Raw genomic sequence first — 11,921 nt, 5'->3', positions numbered from 1 at the left:
TGTCGACACACGTCACAGGCCCTTGTTGCTATTGGCATTGGGCTGAGCGCGAGATTTAAATGTGATAGGAATGTTTGCAAGAGAAACAAACCAAATGATGCAAGATTTTTGAAACCAATCATACAATCGATCATATAGATTGGTCAATCATAACCATATGACAGACGTTTTATTGTGCCTCAATGCGAAATGGATATCGCAACTTATTTACAGTAAGTCAGCTCAAGCGAGCTTTTCTAGCTGTAGTTAACTCCCTGACTGTTAGCTTCATGCTAGTGGCTAGTCGCGTTGCTAATGCGCAATGTAACGTAACTTATTTATTTACATCATAACTCCTTTTAATTGTGTGATTTCAGGCACTTTGAAGACAGACTGGGCTCCTACACAGGAGACGACCCTCTGGACCCGTGGGACAAGTGAGTACATGTGGTCAAAGTTAGCATTAGCTAGCTAGCGCTAAAGTTAGCATTAGCTAAACTGTCGAAAAGCGGAACGTTCTTTCTGGAAGAAACAAAGCGGATCTCCTTTGAGGAATCTTACTGCGGTCCACTCGGCAGCACTCGGACTTTGTGAACTTATACACTGACATTTACGATAATAAACATGTAACCGGAGTAAAAGCTTCATTTCATCAAATGACAATGACCGAAGTATCAGTGTTCAGGACCTCTCTGACTACTCGTATTCAGAAAATGAAATATTAATATTGAGATTTAACTACCATCAAAAAATAAAGGACATCCTCACATACTAGATAATGTTAATGTTGTTTATTATTACATTTTAAAAGATAACTCATCGGTCATTTATATTTTTGGACAAAACGTGTCAGCTCCATCACACATTGTCATACTTACTTACTGCTTTTATCAGGCAGCAAATACAGTGTTTTAATTTTTATACACCACAGCTGGTTCAGCCCATCTGGTCTAGAGCTGGACCTCCTGTATTATGTAGCTTGGTCCCATAGGTTAATAAAGTAATTATATACAAAATGAATGATTGAAATAACCCCTCCTGTTACCATAATGTGCACCATGTGATTTATTTATTCTTTTGTATTCAATTCCCGTGGGTTTAATCCATAGCGATCCTGATTATTATTAACTTATTAAACACTGTGACCTCCGTTAGCTCTCCCCCTATTTATATGTCCAATGGCCATTATCCTCTCGTACAAACCGATGTTATTGTGAAGTTCCTCTACCTTTGGCTGTACCGCACACCTCTCCCAGGTTTGTGGAGTACCTGGAGCAGAGACTCCCTGCTGACGGAGGCGGCGGGATGGCGCTGGTGTTTGACGCTCTGGTTCGGAGGTTTTTAAACGTTGCGCAATATGCCAACGACCTCAGATACGTGAACTACTGCATCAAATGTGTAAGTGTGGCTGGAATGTTCCGGAGTCGCTCAGCTGACGAGGGATAAGTGACTTCATCCATCCGTCCCGCAGGCGGCCTTCTCCCCCGACCCCGTGGCTCTGTTCAGTCACCTGTACAGCCGGGGCGTCGGCACCACCAGCGCCGCCCTGTACGTGGCTTGGGCCCGGCAGTTTGAGCAGCGAGGGATGGATGAGCAGGCCCAGGCCGTCTACCAGAAAGCTGTGCAGAACCGAGCCCAGCCGGCCGACGCCGTCCTCGCTGAACTCCGGTAACGTCTCTCATGGGTCTCACTTATTAATATGATAGAAGGACAGTGAAATCTGAACAATTACTAAACAACTCTAAAAAACCGATCTGCAGGCGGTTTCAAACGGGAACCCAGAGCCAGACGGCAGCACCTGGTGAGTGTCCCTCGGCGCCCTCCTCCCTCTGCTCCGTGTGTTTAGTGAATAATGGTCATGTGACGTGTGCTCTTAAAGCTGCGGATCAAAGCGCGCTGCAGAACACGGACTCAAACAACCAGACGTCCTCTCGCACAGAGCCTGCAGCTCCAAACAAGGTGAGTGTCTCTGAGGTTCAGGGTCCTAATGCCACTGAGCTGTGCTCACGTCCATCATCATCTGCCTCTTCTGTTCCAGGACTCGGTGGATTGTCCTCAAGCCCCCGCTTATAGAACCGTCACTATGTGAGTTCTTGCTCCTCTGACTGATGGTCACATGTCATCATAGCGACGCATTGCTATCCGTGTGCTTCCTCTTCCTCAGGGTGTCTCGCTCTGAGACCTCGGGGATGTTTCCCTCCGGTCGGGCCGCCGGCGCTGTGACCGTGTCACAGTACAATAAGGAGGACCTGGTCCTGGAGGGGTCGGAGCTTTGCTTCGAGGAAGTCCGGGCGCAGAAATACTTGCTGCAGGAGAAGAAGGAGAGGGGTACGTCGAGGGATTGAGGCCCCCCCCCCCTCCCCTCACTGTGTGTTTGACCAACATCTGCTCTGTCATCAGTAAAGAAGATTCTGCAGGACAGCGAGGAGGCCATAATGGGCATCAAAAGCACCTTTGAGAAGCTGGAGACGTGTGGAGGCTTCACTGGAGAGCAGCAGGTGACGTTCACGTCGTTTCAGCTTTGTCGTAACTCTGAGTTTCTGAATCCTAACTGCGTGAGCTGTGAACTCAACAAACCAACAGCAACCTTTAGTTTCCCGTCTGCTGCAGCTGTCTGGAGCAGAAACCCCTGATGCTACCCAGAATCCCTTTGGGGGTCCCGGGCCCTCCTACTGGCCGATCAGCCGCCGCTCTCTGGGCCTGAGATCAGACCCCGAGCCCGCCGCCGTCCACGAGGCCGACGCCCACCACACCTCTGTCGAGTGGCCTCGACTGCAGCCCGGCTCCGTGAGCTCGGGGGTTTCCCATCATGCACCTCACCTGGCCGGCGGGGGCATCCAGACCTGGATGGCGGCGTCCCGGTCTCTCCACGGGGACGCCAGCGCTCTCTGTCGGGACGAGCTGGAGCTCAGCGCCGCGTGCCAGTGAGTCTGTGTGTGTGTGTGTGTGTGTTACACTTTTTGTGTCATTCTTCACGTTTATTAAATAGTTTAATTGATTATGGAATAAATGACATCTGAATCTTTCTCAGGGACGTCGTCCAGGAGGAGAAGCTCAACGGTGAGGAGCAGGAGAAACTGTCCCTTTGTCTCTGTCTCTCACCCTGTGTCTCCCTCGGCCTCACCCTCTGTCTCCCTGTCTCAGTGTCGCAGGGCGGGACAGCCAACCTGTCTCACATCACGCCCAACACCTCGCTGGGCTTGGTTCAGGCCACGCCCTCCAGGGCGCTGCCGTCTCCCACCGTCAACACGCGCGAGGCTCTGGGTGAGACCCGTCCGTCCCTGACTTCAGAGTAAAAGGGCCGTGAAATGATGGAGGCTCATTGATTCTGTTCTGCCCTCACGGTGGGGGGGGTCTGCTTCTGACCCAGGTGTGATCATGGACATGTTCCAGGCGTCGACGCTCCTGGAGGACCCGTCCGGCGCCGCCGCGCCGCTCCGGGCCGCCGGGCAGGACTTTGATCCCGGTCACCATGGCAACAGTACAAGTTTAATTTTAGTCGTGTCTCATTTAGAAGCTTGTTCTGAAACGCAAGCAGATTTTTATGTTTCGTCACAGGATTTATTTTATTCAAATGTTATTATTGATTCTTGAACAACGCTACTTTTCTCCTTTCGATTTACGTGGAAAACAAAACAATTGTACGTTACACAAAGCAAAGCTGCAACCTTTGAATGTGTGAGCACAGCGAGCAGCTCTCACTCATTCACCCAGACTTTATCCCCTTGTATGATGACATCATTGTGACTTCACTCTCTCACTCAGGCGTCCCGGCAGCTCCGTTCATGGTCTTTGAGGACGAGGACAGCGGCAGGTGAGCGAAACGAGCGCCCCGTTGAGCGCCGTATTTTGGCGGTGAGACGAGCCCTGAGCGTTCCTGTTATTTTGTCCCTTCAGGGCCGCGCCCCCTGAGAAGTGTAAGCCAATCAGAGCTCTGCTGGAGATCCCGGCCCCCACCAGACCCAACGTGAGTATGAGGAGAGGAGCCGGGGTTCGGTCCTGGTGTTTCTATGGATCTACACTAATGTAAACCTGTGTTTCCTCAGGAGACCCTGGAGCCCCCCCCCGATGAGAGCACCACGTGGGGCGCTCGCTACAACTCCCTCTGCTCGCTGGCAGCGTGTCCCAACACCACCAACGACTTTAACATGCTGGCCCGGTTCGTCTCCACCCCCTCCACCCAAAAGGCCCCCTTCTCCTTCTGTGAGGGGCAGCAGGGTGAGCAGTAGAACCTGAATACAGTCACCTGCTAAACACCTGATGGAAGATCACCTCTGATCCAGATGTTTGTGTCCTGCAGAGAACGTCTGTGGAGACGGGGAGGACGAAGCTTTCCTCAGACGGCAGCCGAAGAAACTCAGGTGAGCCGTCGCTGGGGTCTAAAGGTCAAAGGTCAACGTTTGGATACTTTTACAATAAAACAAGGAGCATGATGGGAGTATTGTCTGACGCCGTGTGATGATGTCATCAGCCCCATTCAGGAGCAGAGTCCGTCCAACGACGCGACCTTCGGTCCACCCCCCCCTTCCTCCTCCGCTGCACACGGCACCATCGTCGGCGAGGGCCTCGCCCCCCCGCCCCACTGCGCCTCCTCATCTATCACCATGGTGCAGCCCCCCCCTCCCGGCGTGCTGTCCTTCAGGGACCAGACACTGTGTCCCGTTGGCTCCTCGCCCGCCGGCTGGGACGTTTACACGAGCCCCGAGCGCCAGGGGGCGGAGCCATTCACCGTCATGGAGGACTCGGACAAACCCGCCAGTCCTGCGAGGGCGCGGGGGGGCGACGGCGGCGGCGTCCCCATGAGCCCGGAGGGCTTCGTCTGGAGCCCCGAGCGGCGGGACGCCTCCCCGAGGCCCCGCCTCCAGTCACAGCTCAGTGCCGACGTGCCCATGAGCCCGGCGGGGCTGCGAATCGCCGTCGAGGACGAGAAGATGGACAGCCCCGGCGCCGTGCCAATGGACGCGGATGGGGGGGCGGCTGCGGTCCATCTGGTGTCGGACCCCTGGGACGAGGAGCTGATGGCCCGTCTGATGGCGTCGCTGACTCCGCCCCTCGACACACACCCCCACTGCGTCCGCTGGCAGTGCAAAGTCCCCAACATCGCCCCCAAGACCACCATCAGCATCGGTGAGGGTCGGGGGGCTGTTAGCCTAGCTTAGCATGAAGGCCGTCTTTAAACCGCCATCGTTTCTTCACGACAGGAAACGCGTCGCTGCGAGTCGACTGCGTCCTCGGGAAAGGAGCGTTCGCTACGGTTTACCAGGCGACCGACCCCGTGACCTCCGCCCGGACGGTGCTCAAGGTGACGTCTGCATTTAGCTCTCTGTAATCATAGGTGCTTCTCTGGTCTCTGACCATGTGACGCCGTAAACAACCCATCGGAGCTGGTAGCGTTAGCAGCGCGGCTAACGGCTGCTCAGCAGAGGGTCGCTGCGGTTAGAATGCGACACAATTGGTAGAAGGCGATCTGAGCCCCTCCCCCTCCCTGTTACCGTGGCTACAGGTCCAGAAGCCAGCCAATCCCTGGGAGTTCTACATCACCACGCAGCTGGACGCCCGCCTGCGGCCGGACGTCCGTCACCTGTTCAGCACCATCCGCTCCGCCCACTTCTTCCTCAACGGCAGCGTGCTGCAGGGCGAGCTCCACAGCCACGGCACCCTGCTGGTACGTCGGCCGCCATCTTCTCAGCGGCCTGCCATGCGTCTCTCTGACGTGGTCTCTTTTGTCCCGCCCGTCAGAACGTGGTGAACATGTACAAGACCCTGAGCGACAAGGCCATGCCGCCGCCCCTCATCATGTACTTCACTGTCTGCATCCTGCACATGGTGGAGCAGCTGCACGCCGTCCACATCATCCACGCCGACATCAAACCCGACAACGTGCTGCTGGGGGAGAGGTAACCGTCGGCAACCACCGCAGAACCACCTGAAGCCGCCGGGGCCCTCGTCTTCATCGCTGCCGCTTGTGTCCACAGGTTCCTCGACAACAGGTGCTTTGAGCCGGAGAGCGTGGACCACGGCCTGCACCTCATCGACCTCGGCCAGAGCATTGACATGGAGCTTTTCCCAGAAGGCACTGCTTTCACCGCCAGGTGCCTGACGTCAGGCTTCCAGTGCACCGAGATGCTCAGCGGGAAGCCCTGGAGCTACCAGGTGAGGAGCGAGTACCTGTGATGCAGACTGATGTGTGTACAGAACACCCAGGTCACGTGTGTGTGTGTGTGTGTGTAGACGGATTATTTTGGGATAGCGGCGACCGTCTACTGCATGCTGTTCGGGTCGTACATGCAGGTCACCAGTGACGGCGGCGTGTGGAGGACCAACGGCGTCTTTAGGAGGCAAGTTCAGAGTTTTACTTCTTACGTACTATTCGATATTTACTTCATTTAATACCTTGAGAAATGCAAACGCTAGCAGACGTGCTTTCATCCATCTGATCACGTGGTAGTTTGAGTCCATGAAGAGCTTAAACAGCTGATGCTAAGCTAATGCTAAGCTAAGGGGCCTCTTGTTAAAGCAGCGTAGTCCATGCGTGCAGGTGGTTGTGTTCCATGAAGCTAACCACAGGAATTAGCACGCTAGCTTGCTAATGTGATGTCACGACTGATGTCCACCTGCAGGAAGCCCCACGCCGACCTGTGGCAGGACTTCTTCCACGCCCTGCTCAACGTGCCACATGGCGCCCCCCCGCTGAGCCTGGGGGGCCTCCGGCGCTCGCTGGCCTCGACGCTGCAGGAGAACTACGGCGCCAAGCTGCCGGCGCTCAAGAGCCGCCTGATGGTTCTTCTTCTGGAGAACCGCAAGGCGGCGAAGAGATGAGCGGGAGGCGGGGCTTAAAAAACATCAGTCAATTAAAAAACATGTAATTATGATTCACTTTCTCTTTTTTACCTGCTTTCAGATGTCTGAATGAGACGTGCTGCTTTATTAAAGTTATCTGATCTGCACGTTCTTTGGTTCTTTTATTACTCAGAAAGTATTTTATTCCATGTTCTAATTTTTGTGTTTTAATCGATTACATCAGTTATTATTTGCTGCTTTCTATGAAAAGAAAAGCAAGCCGTTCATTTCATGTTGTTGCTTCTGGTCAAATTAAAGTCGTTCTGGACGTGGCCACCAGGGGGCGTCACGCTAACTTTAATCTCAGAGTCCTGAGAGGTTTAGCTTGTTTACCCAGCATGCCTCAGGGCGTGTCCCCCTGCAGATGTCTCTACCTGTTCAGACCTGTAGCTCCGCCCACTTGTCCCTCACAGCCGAAAGATCCGGCTTCCAAAACAAGGAGCAGCAGACCAATGTAACCTTTAAGGGGGGGGGGTGTAGACTGCACCTTTGAATCTGCCCCTCCCTCCTCCGTGCTGCCTTCAAGTTCTGTTGGAACTGTCTAAACTGGCCTCAGATCAGTGAAACCTTCACAATAACTTTTAGCTGCATTAACAAATGAGCAAAAGGAAAGAAATGTTGAGCGTGATAAATGAGCAATAAACATGAAAATATTAAACAAATGTATTATTAAATATTCTTACCTGATGTGGTTCTTTCTGTGTGACATTACATGTTCACCCTATTTTCATTTATTCATAATTTATTCAGTTTTAAAATAAACTTTGTTTCAACACAGAAATCAGAAATGTCTCGTGTTTATTTTGCTGTAACCATTAAAACCTGTAATTATATCTACACAATACGTGTATATATATATATATATATATATATAGATACACAATACGTGTATATATATATATATATATAGATACACATATTTATACACACATCGGCTGTGATGAAATGTTCTATTTAATCCTGGAGCCTCAAAGTGCTAAAATAAAACGTGGAATCCAGTGGTTTGGTGTTGTAACGTCCCAGCAGCACCTGAAGGCGGCGCGGAGGAGGAGGAGAACCTCTGCTCCTCGGCGGGTTCAGAGCCATGGAGCACGCGGGCGGAGAAGCACTGACGGAGGCGGCGGCGGCGGCCGCTTGCAGAGACGGGGAGCCCATCACTCAGGTGGGGGTCCAGGCGGACTGGTTCCTACTGGATCCACGTCTGCCGTTACGCTCTGTTGTCCAGCTGTGGACGCCAAAGCTGCCCGACCGGTTGGTCCTTCACACCTGCAGGCCTCGTGTTACCTGGGAGGCGTTAACCCTCTCAGGCCCAAACCTGGCAGCTTTCGAATTATACGCCATAATAGTAATCAACATAAGATCAGATTTAAATGTCTTTAACTTAGTGAGCCATTCGTCTCCTTGTTGTGTCTTAATTAAACTCACTTCCTGTAGGAAATGTTCATGGTCTCCATGACTTCCTTTCCCCGTCGTGAAGGTTCATGGTCTCGATGACTTCCTGTCCCCGTCGTGAAGGTTCATGGTCTCGATGACTTCCTTTCCCCGTCGTGAAGGTTCATGGTCTCGATGACCTTCTGTCCCCGTAGTGAAGGTTCATGGTCTCGATGACTTCCTGTCCCCGTAGTGAAGGTTCATGGTCTCGATGACTTCCTGTCCCCGTCGTGAAGGTTCATGGTCTCGATGACCTTCTGTCCCCGTAGTGAAGGTTCATGGTCTCGATGACCTTCTGTCCCCGTAGTGAAGGTTCATGGTCTCGATGACTTCCTGTCCCCGTCGTGAAGGTTCATGGTCTCGATGACCTTCTGTCCCCGTAGTGAAGGTTCATGGTCTCGATGACTTCCTGTCCCCGTAGTGAAGGTTCATGGTCTCGATGACTTCCTGTCCCCGTCGTGAAGGTTCATGGTCTCGATGACCTTCTGTCCCCGTAGTGAAGGTTCATGGTCTCGATGACCTTCTGTCCCCGTAGTGAAGGTTCATGGTCTCGATGACTTCCTGTCCCCGTCGTGAAGGTTCATGGTCTCGATGACCTTCTGTCCCCGTAGTGAAGGTTCATGGTCTCGATGACTTCCTGTCCCCGTCGTGAAGGTTCATGGTCTCGATGACCTTCTGTCCCCGTCGTGAAGGTTCATGGTCTCGATGACCTTCTGTCCCCGTAGTGAAGGTTCATGGTCTCGATGACTTCCTGTCCCTGCAGGACTACATGCTGCAGCAGACCATGCTGAGGGTCAAGGACCCGGCCAGGTCTTTGGAGTTCTACACCGGAGTCCTGGGCATGACGTGAGTTTATCATCATCTCTCAGAACATCAGTGAGAACCATCAGACCTCTGACCGGTCCTCCTCATGTGCCCCCAGCTTGCTGCAGAAGATCGACTTCCCTTCAATGCGCTTCACGCTCTACTTCCTGGGCTACGAGGACAAGTCGGACGTCCCGGCCGACGTCAAAGAGAGGACGGCCTGGACCTTCTCCCGCCGGGCCACCATAGAGCTCACACAGTATGTGAGGCTGACCGTGAGACCTGCTGGGTCGGTGAATGGGTGAATAATGGATGCTTCTCTCTTCAGTAACTGGGGCTCAGAGTCAGATGAAAGTCTTTCGTTCCACAACGGGAACGACCAGCCCACAGGATTCGGTGAGACCTTCCTGGAGAGTTCTTCTCTGAATCTCTGTACCTTTGACCTCGCCCTTCATTTTGTCGCTTGGCAAGTGACCTTTCCGTGTCGTTGAAGGTCACATCGGCGTCGCCGTCCCCGACGTTTACGCCGCCTGCAAAGTGTTTGAGAAGCGAGGAGTGAAGTTCCTCAAGAAACCAGAAGCCGGTGAGACGGGATGAGGTGGAGGAGGACTACTTCACTGAGGGTCAGCAGGTTAACCTCTCCTCTTCCTCACAGGCAAGATGAAGGACCTGGCCTTCATCCAGGATCCCGACGGCTACTGGATCGAGATCCTGAGTCCCAACAACATGGTCTCTCTCCTGTCGCCGTGACGACCTCCCGTCTGCTGCTGAGTGGAGATATTTCAACGGGTCGAACGTTGCATCGATCATCAGCTACTGACAGAATTAATAAAACCTTTGTCATCCATGACGTCACAAAGATTTGTGTGTTTTTAATTGATTTAAGTTTCTTTGTGTGCCCCCTGTGGGCGGAGGCGGTACTGCAGCACAGCAGAAAACCTCTAATTATAATCCTGCTTCTTTATTTAAAAAGTAACTTTAAGTCTTGGATGAATGTGATTGAGTACATTAGATGTTTATTGTTTAATAAACATTGTTTTTAATGACCTTTCGGTCTCCTACATGAAAAGTGACCCTTGAACCCTGATATTTCGCAGAATGCATTGCGATGTTTAAAAGACAAGTTTTTTACTACCTTTTACTACAAACTTCATCTAATATACATCCAAGGTGAGGTAAGAAAGTGACGTAGCAATGTTATGTGCTAGCTTAGCAGCGTAGCATAGCAGCGTAGCATAGCAGCGTAGCAGCATAGCGTAGCAGCATAGCGTAGCAGCGTAGCGTAGCAGCGTGGCATAGCAGCGTAGCATAGCAGCATAGCGTAGCATAGCAGCGTAGCATAGCAGCGTAGCATAGCAGCGTAGCATAGCAGCGTAGCGTAGCTGTGTGTCATGATAATTTACATTCACAATTTGACTGACATGTCATCACCACTAGTATGATTTCATGAAAAGGGATTTCTAGATGTCTGGTCTTGTTTCCGGGCTTCATGCTAAGCTAACTACCTCCCCAGCTCTTTGCTTAAAAAAGGGGAGGTACATTGAGCTACACTTCTACTTGTGAACACCGCCGCCGTTTCCATGACAACAGTGATATTGTTAACATGTCTTTATTTGTGAAAAACACACAGTGACCGTTTTACACGTAAACAACACACGGGAAGATATTCATTCAGGTCAGAGTCCCAACACGCTTTAGCCAGGTAGAACCAGGTAGAACCGGGTAGAACCGGGTAGAACCAGGTAGAACCGGGTAGAACCGGGTAGAAAGGAGGTCCTTCCGGTCCTCAACACGGTCCCACTTCCTGTCCCATGGGTTCCTACGGAGGACTCACTTGCTCACTTTGGAACTACTTTAATGAAGAAGAGATGAAGACAGAAGATGAAACGTTAAATACTCTTTCAGTTTCTCCCTCACAGTCCGTTTCAGGAAGCCGTGTTTGCAGCGTTACAACACTCCAGAGACCTCGGCCCCCCACGGCCTGTGAGGTGTGCTGCTGAGGGGGGGTGGTGTGGGGGGGTGGAGGAGCAGGGATGACTGCTGGTGGAGGTGAAGGAGCAGGGAGGGATGATGGGGTGACCCCAGTGGAGGTTAACGGGAATCGGCGCCGAGAGGAGGGAGGCCGGGAGAGGGGGGGCGCATGGCAGCATGAGGGAGGGGGGGGGCGAGGAGGTGGAGTCTGCTCGGGTGGAGAAGGCGGAGGCCAACTCCCCCGGCCTCTGGGGGGCTTCACCGGAGTCGGGGGACATGGACGAAGCGCTCGGCCTGCGGGGCGGCAGAGGGCGAAGCCCCCAGGGGTGGAAGGCGTGGGGCAGGGGGGGGGGCTGCAGCTGATGGTGCCGGTGGTGAAGGTGCGAGGAGCAGTGGGCGAGATGGGCGAGGAGGCGGCAGCGCAGGGGGTCGCTGGAGGCCACGCCCTCCACGGCGCTCAGGTAGCGGCAGACCTCCATCACGCACTCCCTGAAACCCACACACAGGAAGTCCAGGGCGTCCACGGGACCTGGAGAGGAGGGGGGGGGGGGGCGGTCTGTCACTTCCTTATAAGGTCACTTCCTGACTGGTGACCAGCTCTCTGAACGTGAAGTTCCAAAACGTAATAATGAGTAAATGTGTTGTTCTGACACATGAAATAGATACAGAGATGAATGATGACCAGCACGGAGCTTTAAGCAGATCATTAAAGGAGGAGGTCCGGCTCCTCCTCCTGGTACCTTTCCCTCCGGTGGCCTGCAGCACCTTCAGATGGTCCACAGTCATCTGCAGGATCTCGGCCTTCTCCAGTTTAGCCGAACCCTGCAGAGACAGACGGTTGAAGTGGGAGGAGCTAAGAGACACACACTGGGCTCAGGTGGCAGGTGCTTTTCCTC

General features: G+C 53.0%; 3 protein-coding genes across 3 annotated transcripts in view; 2 read left to right on the top strand and 1 right to left on the bottom strand.

Moving 5' to 3' along the window:
* Positions 1 to 5: 5 nt before the first annotated feature.
* On the top strand, positions 6 to 7,584 carry bub1 (BUB1 mitotic checkpoint serine/threonine kinase). The gene is made up of 24 exons (XM_037450022.2): positions 6 to 212; positions 357 to 416; positions 1,236 to 1,377; positions 1,451 to 1,647; positions 1,740 to 1,780; positions 1,859 to 1,938; positions 2,018 to 2,064; positions 2,144 to 2,307; positions 2,380 to 2,477; positions 2,590 to 2,903; positions 3,011 to 3,039; positions 3,124 to 3,243; positions 3,350 to 3,460; positions 3,745 to 3,793; positions 3,877 to 3,946; positions 4,026 to 4,197; positions 4,280 to 4,340; positions 4,451 to 5,106; positions 5,181 to 5,281; positions 5,483 to 5,644; positions 5,719 to 5,876; positions 5,955 to 6,132; positions 6,211 to 6,317; positions 6,600 to 7,584. The coding sequence occupies exons 1-24, from the start codon at positions 190 to 192 to the stop codon at positions 6,796 to 6,798; spliced, it is 3,339 nt and encodes a 1,112-aa protein (XP_037305919.2). The 5' UTR covers positions 6 to 189; the 3' UTR covers positions 6,799 to 7,584.
* Positions 7,585 to 7,874: 290 nt separating this feature from the next.
* LOC119195257 (lactoylglutathione lyase-like) lies at positions 7,875 to 9,992 on the top strand. Its single transcript, XM_037450064.2, has 6 exons — positions 7,875 to 7,981; positions 9,014 to 9,096; positions 9,173 to 9,313; positions 9,383 to 9,450; positions 9,548 to 9,637; positions 9,710 to 9,992. Exons 1-6 carry the CDS (start codon positions 7,904 to 7,906, stop codon positions 9,802 to 9,804), a joined length of 555 nt encoding a protein of 184 aa, XP_037305961.1. The 5' UTR covers positions 7,875 to 7,903; the 3' UTR covers positions 9,805 to 9,992.
* A 655-nt stretch (positions 9,993 to 10,647) lies between these two features.
* The window catches only part of hey2 (hes-related family bHLH transcription factor with YRPW motif 2), a 2,313-nt gene continuing 1,039 nt past the window's right edge, over positions 10,648 to 11,921 (bottom strand). The window contains exons 4-5 of the mRNA XM_037450063.2: positions 11,766 to 11,847; positions 10,648 to 11,554 (exon numbers count right to left, since the gene is read on the bottom strand). Coding sequence (XP_037305960.1) covers positions 10,980 to 11,554; positions 11,766 to 11,847 — 657 coding nt within the window. The 3' untranslated portion in view covers positions 10,648 to 10,979. The remainder of the gene's footprint in view (positions 11,555 to 11,765; positions 11,848 to 11,921) is intronic.

This window comes from Pungitius pungitius, chromosome 20 (genome assembly GCF_949316345.1).
Source record: "Pungitius pungitius chromosome 20, fPunPun2.1, whole genome shotgun sequence".
NCBI classification, from domain to species: Eukaryota; Metazoa; Chordata; class Actinopteri; order Perciformes; family Gasterosteidae; genus Pungitius; species Pungitius pungitius.
The sequence above is the reverse complement of the archived record's forward strand: the minus strand, read 5'-3'. Positions and strand labels throughout refer to the sequence as shown.